General features: G+C 35.3%; 2 protein-coding genes across 2 annotated transcripts; one reads left to right on the forward strand and one right to left on the reverse strand.

Moving 5' to 3' along the window:
- The first annotated feature begins 1,688 nt into the window (after positions 1-1,688).
- On the forward strand, positions 1,689-3,347 carry LOC116135907 (putative protein phosphatase 2C-like protein 44). The gene is made up of 5 exons (XM_031421611.1): positions 1,689-1,890; positions 2,094-2,387; positions 2,567-2,834; positions 2,961-3,058; positions 3,142-3,347. The coding sequence occupies exons 1-5, from the start codon at positions 1,858-1,860 to the stop codon at positions 3,277-3,279; spliced, it is 831 nt and encodes a 276-aa protein (XP_031277471.1). The 5' UTR covers positions 1,689-1,857; the 3' UTR covers positions 3,280-3,347.
- A 436-nt stretch (positions 3,348-3,783) lies between these two features.
- Positions 3,784-13,395, reverse strand: LOC116135900 (COP1-interacting protein 7). Its single transcript, XM_031421604.1, has 13 exons — positions 13,001-13,395; positions 12,231-12,410; positions 11,579-11,699; positions 11,458-11,497; positions 11,000-11,052; positions 10,842-10,897; positions 10,177-10,329; positions 9,857-10,068; positions 7,205-8,811; positions 6,003-6,959; positions 4,913-5,330; positions 4,155-4,220; positions 3,784-4,023 (listed from the first exon to the last, which is right to left on the reverse strand). The coding sequence occupies exons 1-13, from the start codon at positions 13,057-13,059 to the stop codon at positions 3,956-3,958; spliced, it is 3,990 nt and encodes a 1,329-aa protein (XP_031277464.1). The 5' UTR covers positions 13,060-13,395; the 3' UTR covers positions 3,784-3,955.
- Between the last annotated feature and the right edge of the window lie 572 nt (positions 13,396-13,967).

Below are 13,967 nucleotides of genomic sequence, written 5' to 3' on the forward strand. Positions count from 1 at the left end.
GTTAAATGTATCTGCATTATGTTGGTGAGAATCCACATTGGATGGTTGAGGCAACTTGAATTTTATAGTGAAGATAATGGCACCATCTGGTATCCTTTTTTTTTTTAGATTAAATCATATTCAATGTCTTTATGCCACTTTCTATACGCCATCATTTTTAGTTGTTGTTTTTGCAAGACTATAAATGACCCTCTTCAAGGAGGAGACCAAGACCAAGTCCAAGATTTATATTTATTCTATATTTCTACCAAATATTATCTTTAATGTGCATTTTTTTTTTTAAATTTATTTCCAGTTATAAAATCCACACTTCCACAAGGCATGGAGTTTCCAGGGACTGAATCGTCTTTCAAACAAGTGTTCTGCACCTGTCAATACATAATTGACTCCAAATTCTGAATATCCAAGACTAAATTTAACTGTGCTTTTCTTTAATTTTCCTTTCATCTGTACAAGAAATTTGCTACTTCCCAGTTATTTAATAATATTAATTACGATGCATTTAAAATGTTTTTATTGTTAATCAAATTATTTTCTCTAAAAATGCTTCTGTTGTGTTCCTTCAAAAATAATTCAGAAAAAAACTTTAATTTTCTGCATTTTTACAAAAAAAAAAATTTTAAATATTTTTTGTTATAAAAGCACTTTTCCTTTCTTTCAAGCAAACATTATAAAATAAATAAAAAATTTATATATTGACCATTGCGCTGCTTTATTCTGACCACTATGTTAAAACTTGGTTTCAATTCAACCCACTACAATTTATTGGAGCCCCAGATCCAAAATATATGTCCAATATTGACGCAAAAGGAACTCAATTTAATAAATTTACTTGTATTACAAACTATATATATGCTGGTTTATAAATCTAATTTGTAATTAATTTATTAACTTGTTAAATGAGTTAAAGCTCAACTTTCCCATTTACAATCTATTAGCAATTGAAATTAATCTAATAAATAAACACACATAATGAATTTTCTCATCCAAAATATTTCAAAATACCATTTTTTCACCCAAAGTTTATATTCTGTTACTATTCAAAGCCGATTTGGTGGTTAAAATTATCTCCATCACCACCATTCGAACCTCCGATTTCCTATATGCAAAACCCTTCTCACTTCGACACTTGATTTCTCATCAATTGCCCATCATTACAAAGTTAGAGTTTCTTGTTCTTAGTTGATTTTCGACTGATTTTGGCGATGAATATTCAATTGACCACCACCATTTAATCAATCAGCCTCTACTCTATAAAATTTTTCTTATCTTAGCTGTTAAATGCCGACTAAAAAAGTGAAATGTATTTTGAGTATTAACACTTTGAGTGGAAAAGTGGTATTCTAAAACTTGTTGAGTTTCGAAAAAGTAGTTTACTGTATACATTATAGGTTGTATGATATTGTGTTTTTTTCTTGGAATTTGACCGTGTCAACAAATAAAAGGTGTGAGAGGCATCCTCTTCCATGCTGCTTTCATTGATTGACTTACAAAATTCGACAAGTAATTTAAAGCATGAAAGATAAAAATAAGCAATACTGAAATTGTTGGTTGTCAATTTCAATTGGTAGAACTAGAAAATCTAACCAAACAAGGAAAGTCTTAATTTTCCATGATGTTTCGTTACATATTTATTATGTTCAACACATACAATAAAACCCCATAAATTCTTTCATTAATTACATTAACCTAAAAATAAGGCTTCCAGAGAAGAGTCTCAACATCTTAATTTATACCTTGTATTGATTTCAAATATCTCTCTCTCCCTCTTCCTTTCTTTAACTTATTACATAAACAACACTACCCACCTTTTAATTTTCAATATTTGATTTTTTCCAAGAGGTTCCAAAGATAAACATGGGACTCAGGGATCTTAATCTCAAACTTAAGGTAATCTTTTTTTTTTTATTATTATTCATTTTTCTATTTTCTTGTGTTTCTTTCATTAAGAAAATGCGTAAAGTTGATCACTTTGTTTGATGAACTGTATTAGAAGAACAAAGAGATTGATTTTTTTTTATTTTTTTTAATTAGAAAGATCAAGAATGATGTACATGAAACTACTTGTATTTTGTGGTTGTGTACTTTGACAGGCATTTAGGCTGAGGCGGTTTTTGATAGGTGTCAGTGGTAGGAATAAGAAAAGAAATGGTGAGACTAAAAAGAAGCCTTCTTGGATGGTGCCGATCTCTCATGGGTATCATGTTGTTGGAGATAACTCATTTAGAGGTGGTGGTTCGGATGAGTCAGACTCTGACTCGGTTGTGGTACAAAGAGAGCAAATTGAAGAGATTGAGTTGTGGTTTTTTGGAGTTTTTGATGCTCAAATTGGTGATGGAGTTACCAAATACATGCAGTCCCATTTCTTTGATAGAAATCTCAAAGAGGTAACTCTGAATCATAACATATATAAGTCTTGTTTAAGATTACTTTATTCAAATACAAATGGCAATCACAATAAATAATCAGAAATGTTTTAATAGGTAACCTGCCATAATCATTATAGCTTTGTAAATGAAGTTTGATTGAATCTCCAAAACTCAATGTCCTGGCTTGTGGGTTGCAGTCTCAGATCAGGAGAAAAAGCAAAGAAACAATGAGAAAAGCATATCTCGGAGCAAGAGCAAAAGTGAGAGAAGCACAGAAAGAAGATGAGACATGGAGAGTGGGTTCGGCATCTGCGATGGTGATCAATGGAGAAAAGCTTGTCATAGCTAACATGGGTGACTACCGAGCTGTTGTTTGCAGAGATGGTGTGGCTCATCAGATCAGTAGTGGTCCTACTGGACATCAACAAACTGCCAAAAGACATTGGACTCGAAGACTTTTCTCTGGTAAGAACACTTCAAACTCCAATCAATTAATTGCTTTATGACGTGCCATTACCACTATTATTTTCAATGTATCTGATATTAAAATGTATTACTTGTGACTAAAGTACGCATATTAACCTGCAACAGGCGTTAAGCACTCGAAAGGCACAGAACTTTCAGTTAAGGCTGAAAAGATTGACTCTGATACTGAATTTGTCCTGATAGCAAGCACTGGCATATGGGAGGTAAAAACACTCCCATCTTTTTTCTTCTTTTCTCTCCAAGAAATAAAGAGAATGTGTTAAATTGTATGTATAATGTTGTGCAGGTGATGAAAAATCAAGAAGCAGTGAATCTTGTAAGTCACTTGGAGGATCCACAAGAAGCAGCCGAGTGCTTGGCAAAGGAGGCATTAACTAGAATGAGCAGAAGCAAAATTTCTTGTCTAGTTATCCGCTTTGATTAATACAAGATTTTGGCAGCGATTATTTAGGTGTGGGCAATAATAGATTATGGAGTAACGATAATCAACATTTAATGTAATGCGAGATGATCTTTAAATGAAAAGGCCACAAAAATACCCCAAACAAATATTTGATGGGCCAATTTTGATCTCACTAACCCAATACTGGAACTCCGAAATGTTTTCTTATATGCACATAATTTCCGATTACCTTAAACCTTCTTTCCAATAAAAAAAATGAAGCCTTTCGTTCAGATCAGACATTAAAATGGAGCAGTCTCACACGACCCTCGCTCCCTTAGAGAAATATTAAGGATTGTGAGCTTTTGCTAGTTGAATATTCCCAGATTCGGTTTGGACTGAAACATGTTAAGATACAAGAAATAACTATAGGGAAGCTCTACTAGAACAGAATACTTGTGGCTGTATGAAAACCAATGTTAATCTAACACACAGAAAGCTACAACATAATTCATCATTAAAACCATTGAATAAATTATAGCGAATGTACAAACAGCAACTTTTATAACTTACCTTATATATATATATATATTTTCCTTGCACATTATAAGACTGGAAACTAACTAAAACACAAAATCTGTAACAATACGCAGCCAAATGGCACAAATGAAACCAATTTGCAGCTTCCAGACTCACAGCTCTAGCAGCACCTGTATTGTCAAGTTGTCAGCTTCTTTTCACTACTCTTGCTCCGGAAGGGTGACAACAAAGAGAAAGTTCGGGAAGCTGCATCCATGAGAATAAATCCCTTGATTCTCATATGTATATTCATTAAAATCATATAAAGTTCATATGAACCTAAGAGAAGAGAAGAAAATAATGAATTGCACCAAGCTGTATGGGCAGTGAGCACTTACACTTTTGTGGAGCAGCAGCAGCAGTAGGGGTTTCCTCTTGAGAGATCAGAGTTTTCAATGTATGAACTGATGATGACAACAGAAGTTGACGGTTAGCCTACCGAGGATATGCAACTTCGATGATAATATAGTCACTATACAAAGGATATGCAACTATAGTTTATAAACTCTCATGGGCATCTAAATGCCCTCTTAAGAAATAAGCAACTTCGATAGTATCATAATCATTATAGAGAGTCAAAAGATTTTGGCATCGCTTGTCTACCTTTATTAAGAGCCTATGAGATTTTTCTTTCTTGCTAGTCATAAGTTACAATGGTAATCAGTTTTTGAAACAATTACGTCATATCTGAACATAGCAAAATTTTCCTGACAACAGTAGACAACTTCTTACTGCTGCATTTTCTTCAAAAAAAATTGGCTTTTCTGTAACATTGATGTGCACGTTAAATGATCTAGTGACCTGGCTAAGATTATACATTAGAAGATAGACCAGCAAATCAAGGTCTGATCATTATGTCCAAAACACATTGGACGCAGATAATGCAATATTGCTGATAATGCTTTTGGGTTAGATAAAGTAATATCATTTTTCAAATCTCTCATCGATATCTGTTGACCTGAAAGTCTAGAATAGATGCCAATGGCATGTTTCTTCAATTTGCTACTTGTATCTATTAGGCTTCACGACTATCAAGCATCATTTTGAATATCTTTGTTCATTAGAGTGCACTAGAATGGAAAATAATGTAAGTTACCTTCACTAGAGGAAGCCACATTTGTGACACCATCATCTGCCTCAGAACCATTGACACTGACATTGTCAGATTCACTGTTACGGTCGCTTGTAGCTGAGCTATGATTCTTTTTCCCAAACTTCAATAGTCGTCTAAAACCTTTTGATGATTCTTTAGTCTGAGGCCTATCCAACACTTCTGGAATCTTTTCTAGTTTCAAACTTTTAGAATCAGAAACATGATCTTTAACCATCTCTGTCCCTGTTGCTACAATCTGTATATTCGTTGGGGGTGCTTTTCCATACTCTGAATTACTAGTACATGGGTCTTCCAAAGAAGAGACCCGAGCAAAAGGGGCTTGATATGGTTTTTCAATACCACTGAAGCTTGAAAATTTTGGTAATTCCTTCTCTGAATTACCAGAGTTTCCTGTTGTCATCTAAAATAAAAAAAATTACCAAAGATAGTTAGATATATTAAGAATTGTTATATTGGTAGATGAAAAACAAAACTATCAAAACATCACCGCACAGCTGGTGAGACTGCAATTGCACATACAGGAGAAACTGAGAGGCTACTATGCTTAATTCCAGCAAGACAATCAAAAATTGAAATATTAACTCTGTCAGTTCCTGCAACTTGGAGAGATCTTTCATGCTGTTATAATTCTATCATATATGATAGCTTAAAACTTTAGAATCGGCAATAAAATTGTAATGTTTAACCTAATAACCAAGATTTTTAACCCTAATCATAACAACAGTGCAGAATAGCCGTGCATAAAACAATATGCTAAAAACAATATCACTCCAGATTTCCAAATGAAAATCAAGAGTAATGCTACATTTATACCATTCATTACACTATTTTCATTACACCATGATGTGGCATATGTTACATCCATACAAATTTTTAATATTATAATAAAATAATTATTAGTAAAATGGTCATGGTGTAATGGGTAGTGTAAATGTAGCATTACTCGAAAATCAATGTATACTCCTAATTTGCAAAATGCAAGATTTAGAATTTTAAGGGCAAATTACATCCAACAGAATTCATATATTGGATTAATGCTATTTTTCATTTATGCAGGTTTTATCAATCCTACCTCATATGAAGAGGGTTTCTCCTGTAATTGGTGTTCAATACATTCTTTATCAGCTCCATCAATGGTTAGTGGTGACACTGGTGCACGAATAGCAACATAATCTGACACCGCCTTATTTTTCTGAACCACATCCTTATCATTAGAGTGTCCCTTCTTAAACTCCATATTTTCTTCTCTTTTGTGTACAGAAGTGGATGGTTTCTCACATTCGAGCATCACAACAGTCTTCTCAATAACCAAATTGTCATCCCCATCACTATGATGCGAATTTTTGTCCTTATTCCTCTTCATTTCAGTGCCTTCAGAAGAGGTTGAAGATTTAGTTCCATTTACCTTCTGTGTCGATTCTTTTGCTGCTGATTTGCTATGGATAACATCAGTTTCTTTAGATTTTCTAACTTTTAGTTCTGGAAGAGAGGCAGCTTTGGTTTTATCATAGTTCACGATTGCCGATATTTTCTTAATCTCAGGCCCGTTAGATGATTTTGGCTTTGATGATAGTTCAGCGCTTCGTGGCTTCACTGAAGAAACATGTGGACTGCTAATTATTTTAGGCTCAGATAATCTTCTAATCCTGGCCATGGATACCTTTGTATCAGGTGTTACAGCAGTGTTTTCTTTCTTTGGCTCAGGCAATGATGACACTGACCGGGTTAACCTATTTCCATCAGAGTGGCTTCCATTATTCAATTTGCTGGGTTTAGAGGCTTTGGGCGAATCACTGGATCCTAAAGAAGCAGTTCTGACAGAGAACCTCCGTAGGGGCGATGATGGTCCAGGCTCTGAATCACTGAACTTTGAACCTTTATGAGCACTAGGAGAAAGTTTTGTAGGTAACTGTTTTCGGGTTTGCTGTGAGGGCAAAGGCGATTGAGCAGGAATTGAACTGCCTCTAGCAGCAATTCTCTTTTGCCTCTCTATCTTCAAAGCTTCCAAGCGTTTTAACTCTTCCTCTTCCTGAAAAGAACAATAACAACAAACAATAAGATGGACAAATTAGTGCATTCAATAAACCAGATGTGCCAGCTGGTAAAGAAGACTTGAAGTCATGCTAAATAGAAAATACAGCTTATTTAACGCTAGTAGCAATACAAACTGGATGGTTATTTGTAGTCAAAATCACTGGCCAGTTTGCTAGAAGTGTTCAAGTGTTCAAGTTTTCAATCTTGAGCTAGGTGTTCAAAATATGGTTAGTTAAGTACCTTCTGTTTCTTCATTTTCTGCAGATCAGCTTTATAGGCTCTTAGTTTCTCAGCACGCGCTCTTGCTTCGTCCAGAGGACTCAACTTTGAAGGCTTTCCTTTCCTTATTGGTCCTACACTCTTCTTCTTATCTGAAGTATCCATAAGTTTTGTTCTCCGGTCCTTGTCTAACTTTTTGGACCCTTGCTTGGCATCAGTCACAGCCTCCTTATTTTTCTTATTCAGTGAAGCACCATCTTCGACATTAGCTTGCAATTCATAATCTAAGGCAGGATCGTAACCAGATGATCCTTTTTCTGCTCCACGCTCAGGCATCAAACTTAATTCATCTGGTTCATAACTGACTTGGTTTCCAACCCTATTAGACTTGTTCTCTGTCATCTGATTTGATGATGGGAACTCAGAAGCCAAGTCAATAGCATTTCTTCCATCAGTTCCAACTTGATCTTGTGAAGCTGACCTCAATGGTACTATGTAGGAATCATCATCCATGTTATGTGATGACCTTCTATCGAAATCATTAGTTGCTCGCTCAAATCCATTAACAAACAGTGGATCAGATGGAGAATTCGTAAAACCTGATTGATTTTCCAGTCTACGAATCAAAAAATCTTCATTTGTGGTCCTCCTATATGCCCCCCTCCTGCCATTCATTTCTGTGGACTCTACATCCATTTGACCATCTATGAACCTTCTACTATCACCAGACTGATCCACTCTTCCAGAGTTCAATAATTCATCTCTTGACCCCTTAGGCCTGCGAGCTATATTTCCACTAATTTTATGCATATCGGTAATATTCCCTTGGTGATACTCACCCATATCTCGACCACTTGAAACTAAAGGATCATCACCAGCTGTACTCTGCCGCTGCCTTGCTCGAACCCCCTTTTCCATTGCAAACATGCCTTGGTCAACACCACGTTCCTCTTCATCGGCATCTCTAAGTATAAAATTTTGAAATGCTTGCCACTGTCCACCTTCTTCATCCTTCCTATTAACTGTCCCTTGCATGTCAGCATTCATAGATGATATATGACTCTCTTTTCTTTTTGAAGATCTCAAACTGCTTTTGTGCTTCGTCTCTTGAGCACTGCCTTGTATATCTCCATCTTCATCATCAGTTTCAGAGTTTGAAGCTGATTGTGATTCACTATCCGAAGCAGCTTGCCCCTTTGAAGTTATGTAATTAATGTTCCGAATGACTACCATGCCAGGTTGCTTTTTACTGGATCGGCTAGCCTTCTTTCTTGAAGTTTGTTTCTCCAGTTCTGCATCATCCTGAGATATTGCTTTAGGACCATCTGTCTCCCAGGTTTCTGATTCACTACCAGTGTCTCTACCATCCATGGAATGCCTTCTCTGCCCCATTCTTTGGCCAGCATTACGTTTAGGATCCTCAGCTGATGGATAAGGTAGCTGAAAATATGGGCTATTTGCTGGATAATTTTGATAGTAAGGCATGCCTGGCATGGGATACCCTTGAAAAACTGGTAGTGCACCAGGTGGAGAATGAATTGGCCATGGAGGGAACAAATGGTGTGGATACTGCCCTTGAAATTGTTCTTGAGTATTGGGTGACTGGTGATCCATTGGAGGCTTCTCATCTGGCATAAAAAATTTCCAACTCAACTTTTAAAGATAAAAAAACATGAATAGAATGAGACATAACCAAAACATCTGAAGACATCAGTTATACTAATAGAAAGCCATAGTCAAAAGGCCATTGATAAAATGCTGGAGGCAGATCTTTTATGAAAAATAAAAGTTGCAACAAGACATCCATATCTATGTCTCCATATCTGTCTTATAGTATTTGCTTGAAAGCCACCTTTTAAGTCCCTAGACCTATTTCACAGTTCTATTCCCCTTTAGTGCCAAATGAACACCTCTTGTTTATTTCTGACACTAAAAATCCACCTGAGTGCCTCCTTTATATTTAGATAAAAGCTTCTTAAAAGATATTATTTAAAAATAAAAAACAAAGAAAACAGAATGGAGTTTGCAGCAAGAACCCTTCTATATGATGAATTTAGAACTAAAGCAATTATGAGATTAGGTGTCCAAGGGCAAAACAATTTCTGGATATTTGTATTTTGATTTAAAAAAAAAAAAAAAAAAAAAAAAAAACACATATTTTGTCTTTTCATGCTGAGGGAACCAGCTAGAGCTTCTCTTTTTCCATTTTTGGTTGGGGAGGAGGGGAAGGGAACGCTAACCAAAAATAAGAATATGCTCAAACTTCAGGCAACCATGAGTAGTGAAAATGTGCCTTTAAAGAAAAACTGTTTAGTTATTTATATTAGGAGATACAAATGAGCAAATCAGAGTATCTATTATTCCACCCAAATTTTATATTTGGTGTGAAACCAATGTGCTAATCTCATATTTCTAGTTAATGACACCTAAATTTCATCATGTTCTCAGCATTAACAGTCACTGAATGGCTTCTTCAACCACAATCTTTATGTTCATTACACATAAGCATGCAAAAAACCAGTAGAACAGTTCCTCATTTCCGGAAAAGGAAACTGATGGATGAGGGGAAGTTATTAAACGAAAAACATGGAGATCCATAATGAAATATTATTTACGCAGCAATGCTGATAAAGGAATTTTTCATGTGATTACTCTTATATTTTGCATGCATACCTGCATTTGCACCAATGCTTGCTCCGCCGTTATTTTCAGCAGTTTCACTGAATTCTTTCTGCTTATTGATCACATTAGAAAGCATAATGCCTGATGCATTCATAGCAGAAAAATCTGATTGGTTAGACATTGCCTCAGCTTCTTCAATTTCAACCCACTGTCCAGTCTCATGCTTTCTTTTCCATAATTCCATAAATCTTACACAAGCATCCCTGCAGCATTAATTCATGCAACTTAATCAGGAAAATTATCTCGAAGCAATAATTATCCTTCCACAGGTTAATTATTGAAGGTCAAAATTTCAAGGAAATTCTGTTTACTTCAAACGTGACGCCCCAAAGCTTTCTGCAAACAACATCAGAGGCGCCATGTGATCAACGTCAAAACCTGCAGCTACAGCACGTGCAAAGGCCATGCCTTGCTCCTTCTGTAATGCAGTTTTCCGCGTCTCTAGGACTTTCAATAGCTGGACTCTGATGAACATTCATCAGACAAAGTAGGCAATTAACACCACGAAAATGCCAATGTATATATGAATGAAAATTAAAACAAAGTGAATTAATAACTTGTGGACAAGGAAAAACAATTTTCCCTCCTGTCTGATATGCTGCTTTTGATATGGCTACTGAAAAAGTACTCCAGTTTATTTTATTGAATTTGACATGGCTACTAAGCTTAAATTTTCATGTTGAGAATCGTAATAGATAATTGAAGAAAATGAATCTCCTTGGAATGGGTGTACTTTGATAAATAAAGAAAGAGTAAGAGAGAAAGCATTTGATTATTAGGGTGGCTTTAGTAGCACATATAACAGCTCAGCTATCCTTCTGACATCTCTGCTTTACTAGAACTTCCAAAAAAATGCATTGAAGCTTGTCAGGTTTAAAATGACCAGTGAAAAGTTCACAATCTCCCATGTATAACCCTTTCAATAAACATTTGCTTTGACAACAATATTGTAACTCATGGTAGTGATTGAACATACTTTGAACTGCCCTCCTGGGCAGCAGACCCATTTGCTTCAGGCGGACGTTCTCCAGGCTGCAAGAATTCCAAGAAAGGAGAAGAGGGGAAAGGAAGAAATATCAAACAAATGCAACGAAGGAAATAATATATGATGAGGTACAATTAATTCCTAATTACCTTGTAGAGGACAATGGCTTTCTCCTCATTAGAGTCCAGCAACGGGCGGCTACCTGTCAAATATGTGGCATGAGTAAGTAAAACCAATATCAAACTGATCAAAGCTGGGACAAATAGTTCTGCAGCATAATTTATAAAAACCAAAAGAAAAAAAGAAGGAAACTTTCAACATCTAGTTCTCAGAATATAAACTTGAACAGTACACTGCAGAGTAAAAACTTCTGTTGATTTGACTAAAAACAATAGAATGGAACAAAAAGATAAAAGAGTAATAAAAGATATTCAGAAACAGAAGTAATGAAATTAACACCAAGATCCAAAGTATCCTTCATTATACTTCAGAAATTTTTTTTTTTTTTTTTGGGTGGAGAGATAACTTAGAAATCCCTCAGTGCACCAGGTTCAAACTGCGGACCATGAACATTATAGTAAGATATATATATCCTATTTTACAGTACCTTCAATGCTTTCCACAGGTTTAGCTGGAATTTCTTCTACCTGTCCCACAAAAGAGTGAAAATAAATGAATTTCTGATCCAGTGTATACATAGATATTGAAAATCAGAGAATTTTACTCACGGTACTCAGCCCTATCTCATTGTTGCTTTGAATCGCAATTGCCTCCTCAATCTGCAAGATCTCAGATTCTATTGTATAAACTCGCTCCAAGACCTCTGGAGTGCTCACAAAGCGAACAAACCTAGAAAAAACAAAATATAATAGACTCTCATATCAAATTCTGGCATAATAAAGTCAATGTAGCACCAATTTGACTCCAAAAATTCTAAAAGAGTGACAAATTCAGCACTCAGAGCACATACAACTGCAAATTCAATGACCAGTTCAGAAATGAATGTAGCTCACACCGAGAACTCTACTAGTTGAGAGAGACATAAACTGTTTTTTCCTTTTTTCTTTTTTCTCATAGGAGAGAGACATCAACTATTAAAGCACATAAATCAGTTGAGTAAACTCAAATATTATTTGGTATTCGTTGGATGGTCCTTGATAATTATAAAAATCCCAAAAGACAGTCAAGGGTCATTTCCATGGTGATCTCTGATACATAATAGTCATGTAACTGATACCCTACGTGCCACCAATAAAACTATAGCTGATAGAAGATGTTGTTTTAAAAAATGAATAAAATACGGTAGATTCCTTCTGCTTTAATCCCGGTTGTTGAAATTAAAAGAGAAATTTCTTGAGCAGTCTGCAAGACAATACAAACCTTTCGACGGTTCCCTTTGTGAACCATGTTGCATCAGTGCCAGACTCTGGCTGGAGCACAATCGAATAACCCCCCTTGGCCATCTGTTCCTGTGCAGTCTTTAAGTGGGCAAGAAATGGATTCAGCAATCCTGTAGCCATTTTCTCCATCTTCCCGTTGGCAGATATCACCAAATCACATCTGAAAACATAAAAGTCAAAGTTTAGGTTCGCTTGGTGGAAATAGCAAAGGAAAATTACAAGTGAATTTGCAAATTGATTTTATATCAAAATTACACTCTGAGAATCATATAAAAAATTATACGCACAAAGGGAACAAGCATCAGAAGGCTATTATATGCGTTTTTTTATCCATCATTCAAAAAAATTAAAAATTAAAATAAAACGCAAAGAAGAAATCTGTCTCAAGTAAACTAATTTGATTTCTAACTTTAATCAAGATTGACCAGCAAATCCACTCAATAATTCACAAAAAGGGCACCGGTCTTTCAAGATTCATAACCAATGCTTCAACTACAATAACAAAACAAACTTACATTACAAAGAAATGCAAATTTACATAACCAACAAAATTAAAAACAACAATAGAAACAATAAAGTAAAATTATTAATTAGAGAACACCAACCCACAACTCAGATCATTCCCTGAAACAAAATTTATCGTTTCATATACAAAGTCTTAAATCATTCTTTCGAATGAACAATTTTACCGAATAATAGATGAATAAACAAGCCACAATTCAATAACAAAAGTAAATTTGAATAATTTACCTCGTCCGAGTTGGAGTGAGCTGAAACAGAGCTGACTCAAGCCGAGTTGACGACTTCATTGTCAACAAAAACCGATCTTCAACACCAAGATCAACAAATCAACCAAAAAATAAAAAACCCACAAACGAAAAATGATTTATGAATAAACTAGTTCACTCTCGGGTCATAAATAGCTTTCCCTCTCCACCTTTCCCATCATGGAAAAAGCTCAGAGTTCTGCACACAGAAAAAGGTTTTGCAGAGAAACCCACACAAGAGGAAAGTGTTTGAGAGAGAGAGAGAGAGAGAGAGTGTGTGTGTGTAAAAGCCTTCAAGAGAGAGAGGGAAAGGATCCAAAGATTGTTGCGTTGTTGGTCCTACGATGCTATTTGCTTTACCAACTGGAGAGAACTGGGAGAGAGTAGAGACAGAGTGAATGAAAACTATTTTTGTATTATCACGTTGTTCATTTTTCGTCATGCCTCATGTAATTAAGTGGAAAAATGAGGGGTAAAATAGGAACTCAGAGTAAAGTCAAGAGAACATTATGGGAAATGATGTAACGTGAAGACAAACAACTGACAGTAATGTTGTTAAGATTAGTTTTGAAATTACGAGAATGGTGTTATAGTTATATATTCCCAACGGTAACATTAGTGCTATTCCCACGTGTGGAGTTGGTAATGGAGGGTTATTGAATTTGATTACATCAGTTTAAACAAGCTTTGTTGACCAATAATTACCTACTATTTTCCCTTTCCCAAACAAGTCACTCCAAAAATTATTTGTGTGATAAATAATACTATTACATGTAAATTGTGACATTTTTACATCAAACATAAATAACTCATTTTTCAAATGTTACATTTGGATTATCATTTTAAAGGTGATTAATATTGTCTTGTAAATTGGATTAGTCCAAACTCTCTCTTTCTCTCTCTCTTTTTTTTTTTTTAATAACCGAGGTGTTTGAGATGGCTTATGTACA

This window comes from Pistacia vera, unplaced genomic scaffold (assembly GCF_008641045.1).
Source record: "Pistacia vera cultivar Batoury unplaced genomic scaffold, PisVer_v2 Contig305, whole genome shotgun sequence".
In the NCBI taxonomy this organism is placed as follows: domain Eukaryota; kingdom Viridiplantae; phylum Streptophyta; class Magnoliopsida; order Sapindales; family Anacardiaceae; genus Pistacia; species Pistacia vera.

Bases quoted from the DNA above. Each gene is read 5' to 3' on its own strand.
- LOC116135907 (XM_031421611.1), top strand. From the start codon at position 1,858: ATGGGACTCAGGGATCTTAATCTCAAACTTAAG. The intron at 1,891-2,093 runs GTAATCTTTTTT...GTACTTTGACAG, and splicing joins ATCTTAATCTCAAACTTAAG to GCATTTAGGCTGAGGCGGTT. The intron at 2,388-2,566 runs GTAACTCTGAAT...TGTGGGTTGCAG, and splicing joins TTGATAGAAATCTCAAAGAG to TCTCAGATCAGGAGAAAAAG.
- LOC116135900 (XM_031421604.1), bottom strand. From the start codon at position 13,059: ATGAAGTCGTCAACTCGGCTTGAGTCAGCTCTGTTTCAGCTCACTCCA. The intron at 11,498-11,578 runs GTGAGTAAAATT...TTTGTGGGACAG, and splicing joins ATGAGATAGGGCTGAGTACC to GTAGAAGAAATTCCAGCTAA. The intron at 6,960-7,204 runs GTACTTAACTAA...TGTTCTTTTCAG, and splicing joins AGAAAATGAAGAAACAGAAG to GAAGAGGAAGAGTTAAAACG.